At 40.5% G+C, this 17,695-nt stretch overlaps 1 protein-coding gene across 2 annotated transcripts in view; it reads left to right on the top strand.

Moving 5' to 3' along the window:
- Positions 1 to 214: 214 nt before the first annotated feature.
- Positions 215 to 17,695, top strand: part of CBFB (core-binding factor subunit beta) — a 37,942-nt gene continuing 20,461 nt past the window's right edge. Inside the window, exons 1-3 of one of the 2 annotated variants that reach the window (XM_059857183.1) lie at positions 215 to 361; positions 581 to 667; positions 5,064 to 5,180. In XM_059857183.1, coding sequence (XP_059713166.1) covers positions 284 to 361; positions 581 to 667; positions 5,064 to 5,180 — 282 coding nt within the window. In that variant the 5' untranslated portion in view covers positions 215 to 283. The remainder of the gene's footprint in view (positions 362 to 580; positions 668 to 5,063; positions 5,181 to 17,695) is intronic. The other variant, XM_059857182.1, reaches the window with a different exon arrangement.

The raw sequence follows: 17,695 nt of genomic DNA, 5'->3' as shown, positions 1-17,695 counted from the left end.
GGCGCGGCTGTTCGGGCCGAGTTTACGAGCCGGGAGGAAGTCGGAGGGGAGGGAGCGGGCTGAGGGGCGGGAGCGGGCGGCGGCGGCAGCGGCAGCATCGAGCTCAGGCTGCGGCTGCTCTGCGTGCGCCGCGGGAGGAGGAGGGACGGGAGGAGGGAAGGGGGGGCGCCGCCGGCGGGGGCTAACAAAGGGCGAGGCGAGCGCTGGGGCTGGGACAGCGCGGGGCGGGCGGGAGGGAGGGAGGGAAGGAAGGAGGGCAGCCGGCGGCGGCGGCCCCACCACCATGCCGCGGGTTGTCCCCGACCAGCGGAGCAAGTTCGAGAACGAGGAGTTCTTCAGGAAGCTGAGCCGCGAGTGCGAGGTAAGGCGGCGGTGGCGGCGGGGCTCCCCCTTCTCTCCCTCCCTCCGCCCGCCGTGGGGAAAGTTTCCGCGGGCCGCGGAGGGGCCGGGGCAGCCCCGCACCTTCTCTCAGCTGCGGCGGGAGCCGAGCCGGCGGCGCGGAGAGGCGCAGTCAGTGCACTCCGCTGCCCCCTTATCGCCGGGATTGGCCCCTCCTGATTGCGCGCCCTGTTCCCCGCAGATTAAATACACCGGCTTCAGGGACCGGCCGCACGAGGAGAGGCAGGCCCGCTTCCAGAACGCCTGCCGCGACGGCCGCTCCGAGATCGTAAGTGGCGCCTCGCTCCCCTCAGTGCCCGCCGGCATCGGGCCGCGCTGGGCTCGTGAAATAAAAGTTTGGGGGAAGCCGCCGGGGCAGCGAGCGCTGCGCGGTGCCCAAGCCCGAAGGCTCGGGGCCGGGCCGGTGCCTGGGGCCGGTGGGGACCGCGCCGTGAAGGAGAGTTTTCCTTAAGGAGGGGAATGACATCGGCTGCCTTTCGACGCCGAGGGAAAGGAGGTTTTGGTGGACAGGCGGCGTTTCTGTCCGCCTTGGGAATAGCGCTTTTTCAGTCGGAGATGTCGGCTCTCTCCCGAGCGGGGACAGTGGTTGTCCGGAGCGCCGGCGTGACAGGGAAGGAAGGAGAATGCCCGGCAGTGAGAACGGGCTGTGCTCCTTCCCTGGGCACGTGCTGCAGCTACGAGCTGCTTATTTCAGTGTTCAGCTTTTTTGCTTTTTTTCTTTTCTCCTTTTTTTTTTTTTTTTTTTCTTTCCGGAAGCAGTAGCTTTGAGAAATGAGTAACATTGTTCAGAATGCGCTTGCTTAAAGTCCTGAGTGAGCTGTTTGATGTATTTGTGAACTAAATCAAACGCTTTTAAAATTAGGCTTTGAAACTTTCAACTTCAGCTCCATTTTTCTCATTCATTAAGGTTAGTTACAGACTACTGTCGCCCTCTGAAATAAGAAGTGAGGTGAAGTATGGCTCAGAGTAATCAAGAACTGACTATTTCCTGCTTTGATTTCTGCTCCAGGTTGCTTCTATAGAATTAGTATTCCATAGTATTGTTAAGTTTGTAACTCTACTATTGAAATGCAGAAGTAACCTCTTTCATTTACAATATAAAGTGAAAGACAAGGTAAAATAGAAAATAAACCCCACTTCCACCAAGTTTGGTTTTATGAACATTCTTTAATTTCACATGGTATACATACTGCTATGTCAGTTCACAATGAAATTATTCTTATGTATAATGCAATTACTCTTATGCACATCCAAAAATACTTGAATACCAGTTACTATAGCTGGTCTCGTTCATTTGCTTTTGTCAGTAAAAGGATACACACTCAAGAACATGGTTACCTTTTACTGAATAACTTTATTTTAGCTGAATCTTATCCCTGCTTGTTATCTCTTGTTTTAGAACCTGTAATGTTATTTTACAAGAGGCCTCCTGCAGACAGGTTCTTAATTTTACTATTTTTTTTGTATTCATTTTTCTTTGTCCGTGTTTGCTTCCTTTAAGAGAACACCAGGGAAACAATGGGTAGGTAAGGAAGACATAGTTTGCTAGCATTGGAAGTTCCTGTACAGGTGAAAGTGGATATTATACCTGAATCCCTGCCTAAAGAAAAAAAAGGCCATGTAGTTATAACTAGCTTTCTAATGCAGCCTTGCAGTTATTTATATAAATGGGAAATCGCTGTAGTTCCACCTTTGTATTTATGTGCCCGCTGCTGCCTTTTTTTGCCAGAACTTCATCCCTTGGAAGCAAGCAGTGATGCATGTTCTACATATTTTCACTCTACTTAATTATAAAACGGGCTCTATATTTCTTCATCTGAAACATCTGGTTTTGTTTTGTGAACAGGGCATGAGTAGTCAGGTTTATTTAGAAATGTAGTGTATGTAATGACTGATGTTAAAAAGAGCTAGTAATTTTACTTCTTTTTTTTGGTCTTGAATGTTTTTCCAGACATCAAGGATTTATTCTTTTATCTCCAAAGGGAGCCTTTGCAAATGACCTTACATATTTTGAAGCAGAAAAAAACCCCAGAGAACAGCTCAGGGATTTAATGTAGAACCGGCAGTAAGTTGTTGGCTACGTGTGTCAAATAGCTCTTGATTGAATAAAGGAAATAATTAGCAATATTACTGAGAAGTAAATGTGAAGTGTATTAAATAAGATTTCATGTTTACTGGCAATGCTTTGATAACTTAAATAACCTCATGTGTTTGGTTTGCTTTGGAAGGTACTTGTATTTACGTTGTCTGTGTGTGGGTCAGGTTGCCCTTGTACTACCTGATAAGCTTTTCACAAAATTGTGACATAAATGTCTGATAGCTTTTCAGACTGAGCTTTAAAAGGCTCTGCAGACAAAACTGAAGTTTTCTTACTTTGAAGTATAAAAAATCACACTCGTGGTGTGATTTTTTTAATCATTATTGTTATTTTTTGTTTAATTCATTTCTTATTTGGTGGAAATTAATGGCTTCCACGTAGTCATATGTGGTTATTAGCAGTACTGTTCTTTAGTTTTTTAGTATTGACCTATGATTTGATTTGAGAAGCATATGGGTACTTTAACTGGATGGTTTTGTCTCTTCAAAGGGAGGGAATAGGCTTCAAAAATCCAGAGAACAAATATCTACACAGCTTTTCATGGTTTAAATGGTGCCTGCCTGACTGTATGAGGATGTGGAATTTGTGTACTTTTATCTTCTTCTTTTCTCTGATATTTTCCCCCTGTTTTCATGGCCCTCTAGCACACATTGGGGGTGGAAGCAGGAAGGCATGGGCACTTCACTGTCTTGCTGGGTTTACCAGAAAGCAAGTACAGTTCTTTTGACCCAGTATCCAGAACTGGACTGGTCTGTAAAGCTTCAGTGGTCAGCTGGTTTACTCTCAAACATCTCTCCTTGATATTTTAAATGTATAAATTAAGGAGTATAAAACACATATTTACTCAAGATGCTCAGAGGTAGGAAAACGGTTCTTGAGCAGACTAAGTGGTGAAGACTCAGGGTCACAAATATTTGGAGATAGGTGTATTTTCTTTTGTTGATGCTAAATAGCATCCCTTGCTAAAGCAAAGGGATAATAGGAGGTAGTGAGCCTGATAGTGGTGATCTGCAGCTCTGACAGATTTGATGCCTCCTATTTGTGCAAGTGTATCCTTGACGAAACTTCTGTTGCGTGGATTGAAATGTTTGTCTTTGCAAACAAGTATTAATGCACCAATATGGTATTCTTCTGCCATTACTAGGACTGATTTGTTAATTTTAATGACATTGAGAATGTTCTTACAGGAGACAAAACAAGCAAACAAAAACAACAACAAAAATTTTAAAATCTGTTTTTAAGAATAGCCTGGAACCAAAACTGATTGCAGAGCATTAGTCTCTCTTGGTGGAGGGGGAAGAGCCAAGACAAAGCACTTCTACTTTCAAAATGGGAGGTATTAACCCTGTGACAGTGTTGCAGTCCTATCTTAAATAACATGTAACTGTAGTGTCACAGGTAGCAGTACAGTTATGCCCTGAAGTGGCTGAATTCTGGGTTGCTTGAAAGAAATCTGCCTGTCAGGAAATTCCAGCTGTTAAAGTAGTAGTTGTATAGCTTTTAAGAAAAGCTATATTCTAGATTAATGACCATTTAAATCGAAGTGATCATGGTAATAAATACTGTTGTTTGGTTGCAACAAATTGTGTTTAACCCTGGGATTTTGATAGGAGTGATATGCTGTGAGCCTGTGTGAGTATGCACATGCTTACAGGACAGCATGCTCACCTGTACCAGAGAAAAGTATAAATACTGTGAATCTGACTTCTGCTTGCAAAAATAATTTTTTATTTCATGTCTAGGAATTGCTGTACTCATCATTGCTTGGAGTTAAGATTTATTAACAAATACAGGGAGTTTATAAAGAAAACTAAATCCCATTTTCATTTGAAATTGTAGAAAATTGGTTGCTTGAAAGCAATGTGTGCTTTTCCTAATGGGTTTAAGCCAGTCCCTTTAATGATTTTACAAAGGGCTGAAGCTGAGAGGAATTCCTACAGTTGCCTTTTCTCACTGACACAGCATCTGCTGATCTGGGTATCACTGGTGTCTTAATGTGGCACGAGGACTTTGTCCTGTGCAGCTTGATTGAACTGTGTATTGATGCTGCATGCCAGTAGATGATAAAAGAGGAATATTTATCCTTCAGTTAAGTGTCTATCTAGGTATAATTAGATTGTGAAAGGAAACAAATCCTTTTCTTTCAAAAAAAGTTGTCTTTAGTAATGGGTCTAAGGAGTTGATTTTCCTTCAGCAGTGCTTCTTTTAGAGAAGGCAGCCTCTTGGAAAGCATGGGCTGTTTTTAACCTTGCAGGTACTAAGTTGGTGCAGGGTATCCAGACAGAACTGAAAGGACAGATTCTAATGTCAGCAAAACTGATTTGAAAGAAGTATTGATTCCATGTTGTATTTTATATCCGAAGCAGCCAATGGCAAATGTTGTCAAAATGGAATCAGATGTTTGTAACTTAATACTTAAGAAAAATGATGAGTGCATGTTTTTGACTTTAAGTATTCTCTATGCTGCCTGGCTTAAGACATAAACTGATGTAAAAATAAATGACTGCCTGCATAATTTATGTAATGTCTTGCTCCCTGATCCTGTTTGTATTGATTTTTCTAAAAGGCTTTTGTGGCCACAGGAACCAATCTGTCTCTCCAGTTTTTTCCGGCCAGCTGGCAGGGGGAGCAGCGACAGACACCGACCCGGGAATATGTTGACTTTGAAAGAGAAGGAGGCAAGGTAAGGAGGAAATTGTTGAAACTGAAAGAAATTTTTTTTTTTGTTCTGTTTATGGTCTTACTGGTATAGACTGCAAGTATGATGTGAGATTTCTAATATTTCACACCTCCGTGCAGGTAGGTAGTGATGTGAGTACAAGTGAAAGATGGTAAGATAAAATATTGCTTTGTTTTAAAGCATGTTGATGTTTAGGAAAATGGAAGAATTGGGAAGCGTGGGCAGTATTGGTGGCTTTGCATTATTTTGAGAAAGAGAAATATTTCTACTGTCATGCAATGATAAAATTTTGGGGAACAGTTTAAATTTGGTGTTGTGTAGATTCTTCTAAAGAAATTAGACTTTGGCCAATGGATTGTGGTAGACTAATGAAAATTTGCACTTTCAGCAGGTTATTTCACTGTGTCTTTGGCTGCCCATTGGTACAGCAAGCAGTCAGTGTGCTTTAAGTGGAATGAATCTTTTTCTCAGTTTCACCATCAGCTATACAGAAGCAGCATCACCACTTTCAGAATTGATTTCTGAATCTCTTTTTTCTGAGGTGGTTGTCCCATAGGCTGATATTGAAAGCTCAAATTCCCTAGTGGCAGTGATGATTACTGTGAGGCTGTATTAGATTTAAAGTCAGAAACCTTGCTTAGTCTCATCAGAATAAAGTTACTGAAATCACCTACAGCTGGTTTGGTTTTACAGGAAAAACATACCTTTAAAATACAGATGCTGTCTCTTATCTGTGCTCCTGTGGGTGCTTTGGGACTGATCCAAAGATCACTGAATTCCATAGGAGACTTTCTTCAGAACTTTCTTCAGTGGGTATATACCAGCACTTAAGCCCTCATAGTTTCTCTATTTCAGGCTAATTTTTGTGTATTTTTTTTTTATTTTTAAAAACTTTTAATGGACTACAAAATCCTTCCATTTGCCTAATTTTTTTACCTACCCTTGTAACAAGAAACAGCTAATGCTACCGAACCTACCAGGCTGGAGGAAATACTTGAAGCATATTCAGGTTTAATGGCATATTGGGTCTTTTAAATGCTGCTAGGTGGAAGATAAATATTTCCTATAGTGGGAAAACTTGATTGGAAGAAAAAAAAATTCCTGAGGGCAGTTATGGTATGTGGAATTCAAGTTAATGAGTTTTTTTGGAAAAAATTGTTTTCCATTTAGTCCTGTGAGGCTTGCAGAAGTTTGACAAATTGGGGGAGAAGTGAAGTTGGCTGTCTGGGTACTGACTGCTTTGCTAAGGAAACTGAATTGAATCTGGCTCTTACTGAAAAATATTGATTCTGGCTCACAATTGAATGAGGAATTTTTCTTGTAATGTGTAAGAAGACTGAAGTCTCTCTTCTTGCCAGTTCAAAACTAATTTTATTTACTCCTATGATTTTTTTTTAACTTTGTTTTCTCTGAATGAATTCTTAAAGTACTGAACTACTTCATCCATTTTCTTGTGTTGTCTTAATCATGTAAGAGCATGGAAGGTATGCTGGATATTAAAATAGAACATGAGCCTCATTAATGAATGCCACTCCTTCTTTTATGTGTGTTTACAGTAAATTCTAGACTGCCTCACTGAAATATTTAAAAGAATTCCTCTGAATGAGGCTAGAGGTGGACAGACAGATAAATGGGAATAATGCTATGCTCTGCTATGAACAAATCACAAATTCACTATTGTAATCAGCCCTTACTTGTGTAAATCACTGTGCTCTGCACAGAATTAAACTGCTCTGAAAGTCAGCCACTCCCATGATTGGAGCAGAGGAATGAGCAGTGGGAGAGTGTTTTATGTTATCAACGGAAACAGTTCAGGCCTTTCATATGAATTGTCTGAGATTGTTCTCTCTAGATTTTTGTCATTTGGCTTAATTAAGAATTTCTTTCACAGGCTTCAGCAGTCTCTTAAAACCATGTGATTTTTGTAGCTCTGTGCAACATTGTTTTATGAGCTTTGATTCTTGAGGCAGTGCATAATGTGTGTTTGTTCATCACTGGATTTATGCCAGTAAGGCATGTTTTTAATTATATGAATAAAAAAAGGCTAAGGGGGAAGCTGTCAGTTAATAATTATCTTAAGCATTAGTTTGAGATCTAGAATGTAGATAAACTTACCAACATTAGAATATTTTTATTCTGGAATTCTGCTTCGGTGTTTGGCTAAACAATAGTTTAGGCCCAAAATAGTTTATCCAGGTTTGAAGTATGTCACAATTGTGCTAAAGCAGTTTTGTATACAGATTGACAAAGCTACCAGTGCAGCATCTGCTAGAATTGCTGCTTAAGTGATTGAATTTTAGAAAGAGCAACACTCTTGTGAAAGTTGGGATCCGGCAAATACATACTTCATAGGCTTGAGGTTTTTCAATCTGGTATTTCTTAACTGAGGGGATTTTTTTATATGCTTAATTTGCCTTTTAATTTGATGCATCTGATGTTCACAATGGGTGGGTAGGCCTCTGGTGGATACCCTGTCTTCATTAATCCAAAAATTGGATGGCTCAGTGTACGCCTAATGTTTCTGCTCATTTTAAACTCAAGTTTAACATTTTTTTTTGAGATAGCTTTAACATTCTGTGCTGCCTTTGACCTGCAGCAAATTTAATTGTGTATTTGAGCAATTTTTCAGGTTTGTCATAGCAGAAGAAAAAGCAGCACTAAAAATAGGTCCCTAGATCGTAAAAATGATGGAACATTGTATTTCATTGGGATTGTGGGTGTGTGTGGGGTGTGTCAGACGCAGCGTGTCCTGTTTCTGGGGAGTTGAACCATACCAAGGCTTTCTAGTCATCTGTGTTATTAGCTAATGTCCAGAGTGTTTTTATTTGTTTTTTGGTAAAGAATAAATGAATAGATGTTAAGAAATTGAAAGATAGGCAATGTAGTAGTCTAATGTATTGCCTGAAATATTAGTTAATTAAACCTTGCAATTAAATGGAGAGCTTTATTTTCACCTTGGTTTTCTGGTATCATTAATGACTTAGGCTAGTTTTATTGTGATGAGTGAAATTCTGTAATTTTTATTTTAGTTTTGTACTGATGATATACGAACTTAAGGCTGAGCTGTGTATGGACTACAGCACTTGTTGAAAACTAATATTTTTCAAAGTCCCTTTGTTTCGTTAAGAACTGTCTGGTCAACTTTCTTTGCATGATTCATTTTGTATACTTCTTAGAGCAAGATAATGTCCCCTGTTTTCATTTCTTACTCAAGATATTTCTATAGCTCCACTCTTTCTTACTTGAAAGAACATTAGTTCTCAGATATTCTTTTTCACTGTTTAAATACCAGTCACTGATGAAGTCTGAAGTTGTTTTACTTCCCCTCCCGTTTATAATAAAATTCTCCATCTCATTCTAGTGCAGCTTTACTTCCTGTCTGTTTTTTGGTGGCAGCTGCTCGTAAACCAGAGTCTTCCACACGGGTTTATTTCGCTCTAATACACCATGAACTCTGCAGCTTTGGAGGAAAGACATCAGACATGATTTAAATTGATTCAGAGTGCCTGCTGTGCCACATGTGATGTGGCTAGCATTTCTACTCATTAACCATTAACTTTGTTCTAGCCATAACTAAAGATTTTCAGTTTTCTTCCTAAAGATGCTGATTTTCTACTTGCACAGCTTTTTGTCAGAACTAGATATTATTTTGCTCTGAGTTCGTGTTAACTGTTTGGATGAATATTAAAAAAAAATCTTTATTATGCTGCAGGTGTTACAGCAGGAACAGAAGTGTAATGAGAAATAGTTTTTATTAGAGTACAACACCTATTCAAATGGCAGCCAATAGAACCAGCTTTCCACTTTTCCTGAGCAGCCTTAAACAATTGTTAGCCTCCTACTCGTACCTTTTTGGGTGTGTGATGACCCCAAAACCTTGTGGTAGCTGGGAGAGGTTCTTCTGTGAGGAGCAGCAGGTGGTCAGGGAAGGGACATCAGCTGCAGGGCTCTCTGTGTGCTCAGAGCCTCCGAGGTACTTTTGCCTGCTCCAGCCAAGGGAAGTGGTGTTGTCCTGATGAAACCCACATCAGTGTTCTTGCTTTTGATCTTTCTCAGGCTTTTCTGTGAGCTTTAAACAAGGAGGTCAGTGTGTGGTTGTTCTCATAGCAGACAAATGGGTTTGGTGGTGTATCCAGTTTGTACCCAGCCTGGCTAAAAAGCTTGATTTTTTTTTTTTTTTTTTTTTTGGTTTTTTTTTAACTCCCCTTGGAGTTGCTTGGTGGGAGTCCTGTAAAAGCTTTGTGAATGAGAAGAGTCCACTTTTCTTGATGATCCCCTTGATCAGTTTTCATCCAGGATCATCTATATGGTTTGAGTGAAATACTGGTTTTCTATACATGCTTGTGATTCTAAAATTTGTTATTATGCTTGTGCCTAAAAGTCCTTTAGCTGACATAGACTTCTGTTTCTTTTTCTTTCTAGTATTTTTTTTCCCAGCAACATCCTTTATTTATGCTCCTTAACCCATTTTTGCTTTAGATGAGAGTGAAACTTTTTCTCTTTTTTTGTCTATATACTTGAAAGTGTTCTTCATTATGAGCTGCTGTTGCATGGAGGAGAGCTGTTTAATCCAAACTTTGTCTGAAGCCACAGTCATAGTGCACCTGTGCTTGTTCACTTTACCTCACAGTTAGGACATGCCTCTGTGTGCATACAGTTTATACACTATGAACAGTTAGAACTTGGATTTGGGGGAGAGAGATCTTTAGAGGACGTAGACTGGACACGTTGTCCTGGCAGGCAGCCCCTGGCTGGGTTTGGACAGTTGTTCCTGCAGAGTGATTTATCCTCAGTGCCCTCCTCCACTGGAGTGTGAGTCACCCCAGGCACCTCTCATGTGTCAAGGACCCACAGCCTTTCCCCTGGAATCCTTTCACCCCCCAGTCCTCCAAAATCCTTTTGGGACTGCCCACAGGCTCGTCCCTGTGACAGGCGCTGGCAGTGACGATGCCATTTTGAAACAGTGCTTGGGAGCAGTGCTTGCAGCACGGCTGTGGAAGTACTTAAGGGCTGCTGTCAGTAAACCTGCTTCTGCTTAGCCTTTAGTATGTATTCTAAAAGCAGTTATTCAGTCATACTACCTTGAACTCTTTCCAGTGGCTTAAATGCACTCTTTTGAGTTGTACAGACAAGATTTCAAATATACCCATGTCATCATCCTAAAGTTTCCCAGAAGAGGAACAAAATTGGAGTTAGTAAGCTAAATTTTGCATTTGGGAAGCAGCTATATATAAGGACAGATGAGTGGTGTGTGGATGAAAGCAGTGCTTGAGATCTCTGCAGCATAGTTGCTGGAAGAAGTCCAGACATTTGGATTGTTGAATTCTCTTGTTTGCATATCAGTCTCCACTTACTAAGGAAAGTTGCTAATATTATGCTTCTTTCCTCTTCTTCTAAATGAATGAGAAAAGTAAGAGAGTCATTGTTGAGAATGTCTGCTTCTTTCTGAAAATCACTTAATAATTCATATTAAAAATAAGAAAAATTCAATAAGATGATGAAACATTTGCTTCAAGAAACTGTCATTTTCTGAAAGCTACTGAAATGGTTCTTCAAGCTTTATTGTCCAAAGCACAAGTAATGAAATGAGCTCATTAGCTTGCATAATTGCAAGTTTGATGTTACTCTGTTAAGGACAATTTCCAGTCATTGCTAAGGATGTTCTCTGCAGAAGCTGATAGTTTTCTACAGAATAATTATGACACTGTGAAATTTTATTGAATGATGAAAGCTGAATATTTGTTATAGTATACAAAAGACAAAAAGCTACTAACATTATTTTAAGCCTTGATGCAGCACTACTTGTTGAGCAAATGTTTGAACATTTTTTTCCAAACTTGAATCCTGCTTAAGGGGAAGGGTGAGGCTGTTGGAGTGCTCAAGAAGGCAATGCAAGCTAAAGGGTAGAGGAAACAGCTTTTCTTGCCCCTCTCTTGCTTGGGTCAGGGTCAGTTCCTGAATGTTTTTATTACCTGCTTGCTCATATTGTCAAAATCGGGTAACTTCTCTTTTGTATAGTTGACTATATTTGCATTGTATGTTTTGAATTTTCAGTCTGAAAGTGGAGGATTACCAGGCTGTTTATTTGCACCCAGGCAGCGTGGTGGGCAGGTGATGTGTTTTAGATAAACCTCTCTTTCTAATCCTCTGTTGCAGTTGCTAGTAACTGATTTTTTGCTCTATGATTTTCTGAAAGCTTGAAAAGAACAAATTTCACAACCAATTTTGAAATTTGTCTGGAAAATATTCTGTCAACGTGGCAGAAAACTGTGTGTCTGTTAGTTACTGGGTTTGTGAGCAGAAGCATGCAAGTGTACTTGGAGCAGCAAAACCAGCAGCAATCTCCTGACAATATTTTGCTGCAAAAGCTTTATTCTTTTTAATTGTTGCAAGAAAAAATGGATCTTTAAATGCATGCCCTCTCCATTAAAAGGGAGTGTAGGTTTAAAATCCAGCCATCTCTCTCATGCAGAATCTAGTGTAAAGATAGGCTGATAAAAGATCCTTTAAAATTTCACAGGGGAAAACCCCAGCATATATTTGCCTTTCAGATTTTTCTTATTATGCTCCTTGCATTTTTGTTGATTTTCAGTTCCAGCTCTGTGGTTGATTTTGTGTTTTGAAGGCAAATGGATAGAGCCTGAGCATGACATGCATTTCTCTTTGGGAGTCCCTTCTGTAGTGACAATGTGAAAACTAGAAGCCATCTAGTTTTTGCTTTGTATTGGGGCTTTTTTGGTGGTTTTGGTCAAGTCTGGTTTATGTTTTCTGCTTAGTTGAGAAATTGCAGTATTTGGAATGATGAACTGTATCTGGAGACTTGATTATTAGATGATGAGTATAATTTCTGTGCAGTAGCATTTTAGTATTTTTTTTATCTGCGCTTCTAAGCATACATACTGACCAGTGATCTTAATCCAGGAATAAAATGCTCCACGGATTTTAATCACATTTGTTCTGACATCCTTACTGCTTCATATCTGTTCTTAGTTATAGACTTGGTTTTTAGTTAAGTGAAATAGCAACCTGCATAATTTAATGAAACATTGATCTGCTTTCAAAAAGGAGTCATGATTACATAGTTGAGCTAACTATGCAGAAAAAAAACCTAACAAATGCAACCAACCAAAAAACCATAAAAATACCAAGTTTTCTACAAGGGACTTGTAAATTCTGACTCTCCAGTAAGGTTAGGAAAATTCTTCAGCTGTTCCTTTTTTTGACATTTTAGAAACCAAACCCCCCCACTGTAGTATTTCAGTAGTGCACAAAGCATGTTGAGAGAGGCTTTGTCACAGTTCTGATATCACTTACAAAGAAATTTTTGAAATGAGTGTGTACATGAGTATTTCTGCTATGTAGAATTGTAAAAATGGACTGTGTTGCATCTCAGTGTTTACTGATATTTGTAGTAAAACCTGGTGACTTTCATAAGCATATTTGGAAATTGAACAAAGTAATATCTGACCATCAGGTTTTGCTATGAAGCTGAAAATATTTTATGTTCTGAGGTGTTTTTCTAGTTCTGAATTGGAGTGCATTCTTTCCTCAGCTGCAAGTGGAACGTGTGTGTGTGGTCACAAGGAAGCAGAGCTGGAGGAACAGGTCCTAAGCAGAGAAAGGGTGGTGCTGGGCCCAAGGAGGTGTCCCTGGGCAGGGCTCCTTCCCTGGCCAGTGCTGTCCCAGGAGTCCCACCTTGGCAGCTGCTTAGAAAACAGCAAGGGCCTGGTGGTGGTGGTGTGGTACAGCTGTGCCTTGGGTGCCACCCTTGAGGAACTTGAAGCTGTATTCATGTTGAAAGCCACAATTGGGTCATACGTGCACAAGTGTTTAGGAAAGGCTCTTGTTTGGTCAGAAAGTATCAATTTCCATACCTTTTTGCAGAAGAGTGTAAGGTTTGAATTTTAAAAAAACCTCATTCTCATATAATGGAAGGAATTCCAAGATGTAGCTTTTATAATAGAAGATGTTTTCTTTGTGTGTTTGAAGAAAGAATAATATGTTTTAAGGGATGAGACAGAAAGATTAAAACAAATTTAAAGCACTAAAAAGTCTTTTTTTTTTTTTTTTGCTCATAGTCACTTTCTAAATGGGCTTTTTTTCAGCTGTTTATATTTGTTTCATTCCAGTTTAAATTATGTTGCAAGGCGAGCGTATGGGAGTCAAAGTTTGGAAGTCAGATAAATGCTGTAAACTCTGTTCATGAGTTTGGTTGCTTGTCAGTAGTTTCTTATAAACCAGTGATCAATATCTGAAAGAGTAGTGTGAAGCCTTGCATGAGGTTATCAGCTTTTGCTGTGACTTCAGTTGGTGTTATACTAGAGAAATTACTGTTCTATTTTGTTCCCCAAATAGTTGAGGATTTTAGTGTATAGGTCCTGTTGCAAAGTTTCAGAAAAGCTTTTTATGCTTTTTTCTCTTTTTGTTTTTGCATATCACGGATTCCTTCCTCTCTCTAATGCTTTGCCCCCTCTTTGAAACCCAGGCTAGAGACCCTTCTCTGTGATATGAAAGTGAGTCTTTGTATTTTGGGGGGAACACAGGGATGGGACTGATGCAACTTTACCTTTCGCAGCAGTCGTGCCACATCTCTGTGGCAAGATCCCAGCATTTTAATGATGAAACTGTATAAATTATCATATACTGTTGCTGTTAAAGGAAACAGTTGAATACATAATTTCTCATTTGAACATTTTGTACAGGTTGTTTCCTTTTCCTTGCTAGTGTATACAGATAATGTCAAGAGAAGCTGAAACGATGAAGGTTAGCCTTACCCCATTTAACACTCTTCTTTCTTGAAGTGTTCAGGGCTGTTTCTTTCTTAGTGGTCAGTGTTTCACATATGAAATTGCCAGGGAAATGCTGTTTCAGTGTTTAAAAGTGGGGTATGATTCAGGGGAAGGTGGGATCAGAAGTGGGATGGATGGATGGATGGGCATGGCTCAGCCGAGGGGGGCAGCCCGTTATGAATGGGCAGATGTGTGCGTGATGAGGCACAGGGTGAGTCAGAGCTGAGCCTCTTCTGAAAGAATGCATTTAGCTATAGTGTGCTGGGAAAATGAAAACAGAAGGGAGGGGACTGCATCACTTCACTGGGGACTGGTGTTTCCTGGGGGGTGAAGTTGATCTCGGTGGCGCTGGCTGTTGAGAGCCTGCTGATTCATTAGTTGGTGGGTGGTGAGAACTGTGTGCAATCGCTGGGGGAGGAAATGGCTTGGTTGCTGTAGGAGAAGGAGCATTTTCTGTAACTGCAGGATGTGTGGATGGAGCACACAGATAGCATTCCTCCAGCAGATCAGTTAAATACCCTGCTGGTATGAGATAAAGGTTTACTAGATGACTAAAATAGGATGTGAAACCGAGGTTTTTTGTCTTGTCCTAAAATACAGTAGCTTTTTAAAAAGTAATTAGTTTGGATTTTAAAATATGAATGAATGGTGTTACAGGAGCCATGTTCCTGCGTGTTCTTAACAACAGAGAACTCCCAGTTAATTGGGCTTGGGGGAGAGGGTTGTTCATTTAAATGCAGATGAAAAGAAAGAACAGATTAGTTAAAAGAATACAAAAGGGAAGGTGAGATACACTAAATGGTGAAGGTGTGGCACGGAGGTCTTTGAGAACAAGCCAGCGGGAGGCCGAGGGAAGCACAAACACAGCTCAACAACTTAGAGCCCAGCTAAGCCTATTCATGCAGCTCCTTCTCAAGTTTGTCCGTGTGTTTACGGTGCTGTTTGTCCTCTGTCCAGATAATCTGCCCGGAGATAAGAGTGTTTGCTCTTGCTGCTTGTTCAGCCAGCAAGCAGAATATTTGTTCTAATACTAAAAGCCTGTTTCCAATGTAAAAGTAACATGTCTGTGTTTCTCATTTAAAGATTCTAATGCTAGTTGGATTTGTAGAAGGAGTTTGAAATAGAAGATGTCATTTGAGATGAAATTAGTTCTGTAATAGCCACCTGAACAGAAATTCAGCTGCTATAAACAAGTAAAAGTGGTGTTTTTCAGTATGTGACAGTTTGCTTAGGTCTCCAAGTCTAACAAAGCTTTGGCTGTGCTAGTGTGTGCAAAATGAGGGTGCAAAATGAGAGAGAACTTTCATCCTTCAACATGTGTACAAAGATTCTTAACTTATTTACGCAACTGTTCACTGTCAGTGGCAGAATAACCATACTTCCTTTGGTTTATAGGATGGACTGTATTCTGAAAAGAGGCCACTGCATAATTTAGCTTTTCCTCTTTTATGTCCCCATACTGATGTTTCTTTATGTAGCATTAAATATGAATTTGGTAATTGCCTGACTTGCAGCCTCTCCTCCTTCTTTCTGTTCTGTAGTGCTTTTCACCTGTCTCTTGAATTTTTACAGCACTGACTGCCAGGCATTGTTACAAAAAGTACCCATAGGTGTGGGGAGGATTTATAAAATTATTTAAATGCAGGCAATCTGGGGTTAGCATAAAACTTTGAAAGAGTTGTTCTAATGTTCTAACAAAGACATGTTTTTATCTAATTCTATAATATTAGGAAGGGGGGGGGGAAATTTTGTGTCTTTTTAGAAATAATGCAACTTTTGCCCTTGGTCTTCTACCATCACCCTCTTGAGGCAATTTTCAGAGCAGACAATTCAGAAATTTTTTAGAAGACGACTCTGCTGGATTTTGAGGTACCGTAATAGATGTGTTCACAGACAGAGCAGTAATTTATTAATAGTTCTGTTAAGTTCAGAAGCTGAAAGGGAACCAGCATGGCTTTATCTGAAAAGAAGGAAATATGTGGTTAAACGTTTTTGGCTATAGTCTTAGGTGGTTTCCATTTTCCTGAAAGAGGAGATGGGGGAAAAGGAGTTTAAATTCCTTTCTCTAAAATAAATTAAAACGTACCAGTAGGCATTATTGTGTTTTAATGAGAGAAAAGTTCCTGCATAAGCCTGTGGGGTTTCAAGATGAATGATTACTACGTTTGAGTGATTGTGTGGTAATTTCAAAACTCAGAATATCTTGAGAACGAATTCATGCTTTCAGTAGTGAAAAATGTTTGTTTATCAGAGTTTTGAAGACCTCCTGAATCTGGTGGTGTAAGTCTTCCAGGGCTCTGATTCAGGAGCAAGGGCAGACTGCTTCATCTGGAAAGGTCAGGCTGCGTGCCAGAGGTTCCCAGGCTGCTGTGTCAGCAGCTCAGCTGCTGGCCAGCGTGCTCAGGGCAGATTGGAGGGATCAGGCATCACATCAGCTCTGTCAACTTGCTTCCCCTTTGACTTCTGAAGACTTTCTTAGAATTTGTAGCACTGCTTGGGCTTCCAGATGATGCATGAGGCATCACTGAGCTCTCAGCAGCTGTGTCTGAGCTACCTGCTGTTGCACTGAGGCAGGAAGTTTGTGTGTGAAGCACTGGCAGCTGCAGTGACCAAGGCAGTTGAGTGGCCACTGAAACGGGTTAGTGGCACCACAATATTCCACCAAAAAGTATTCCTGGACAGCTTGGAAAGCTGGGTTTTGACATCTGTGGGAAGGCCTGTCTAATTTTTGATGTCCTAGGCTCCTGTTGTGGCCAGAAGGATAGGGGGGCTTGAGTGAGAGGTAAACCCTAAGTGAAAGTCAGCAAAGTGTTGTTTGCTCCTGCAAAACATAACCAGCATTAGAGTACAGGCTTTTTTGTCTTTACAGACCCATGGTTAGCTTATACTGCCCTTTTATTTCCCCTCTTGAATTATTCTTCATTTGCCTTGGAAGAGAATGACAGTTCTAATAGCCTCTTTTAACTGTCTTTCACTTCTCAACTAATTAAATGCATCTATTAAATGGATGCTACAGCCTTCATTTGTTTCTTGTGAGATGAATGGGTGAAGATTGTGCTGAAGGGCTGCAGTGTACTTTATATGTTTGAAATGTTTAATCTTGAAATGAGGGCTGTGGGAGGTGGTTTCCTGGTAGTTCACATCTTACTCATGGTGGTTCTGACACCTCTGCTCGCAGAGGCTGTTGGCCGGTGTCCTGTCCCCACGGTGTCCTGTCCCCACACAAGGCTGGGCTGTGGTGACTCTCAGATGAGCTGTGAGTGCAGGCACAGAAAGCCAGGCTGTGCTCTTAGCAGAGAGCCTGCAGTAGAAGTACTGGTGGGAAGAAGAGATGCTCAAACAAATAACATTTATTGCTTCATTATTGAGCTGCTGCATGTTGTACTAATTAAAATGTCTAAAGCTGTGTCACTTTATACCAATGTGTGATAAGTTGTTAAAATCAGGCTTGGAGATCAAATGTTTGTTTTCTTTGGCAAATAACATTACTTGTTTGTCAGTTTGATTCATGTTATTTGCTCCCTGTTTTCCACTCATGGGTTGCCTTTCCTGTTGTTCAGTGCTTAATTCTGCCAGCACAGCCTTTGCATGAGGGGGTCTTCCCTTCCTCTGTGCCTCCTGGAGCCCTCTCTTTTTTCACTTGAGTGACCTTAGCTGGTAAGTGTGGAACTGAGCAAGCCAGCACAGTGGGGGCGCTTTGAAATGCATTATAGTGCTAAACATCAATTA

Source organism: Haemorhous mexicanus, chromosome 12 (genome assembly GCF_027477595.1).
Source record: "Haemorhous mexicanus isolate bHaeMex1 chromosome 12, bHaeMex1.pri, whole genome shotgun sequence".
Classification (NCBI taxonomy): Eukaryota; Metazoa; Chordata; class Aves; order Passeriformes; family Fringillidae; genus Haemorhous; species Haemorhous mexicanus.
The sequence above is the reverse complement of the archived record's forward strand: the minus strand, read 5'-3'. Positions and strand labels throughout refer to the sequence as shown.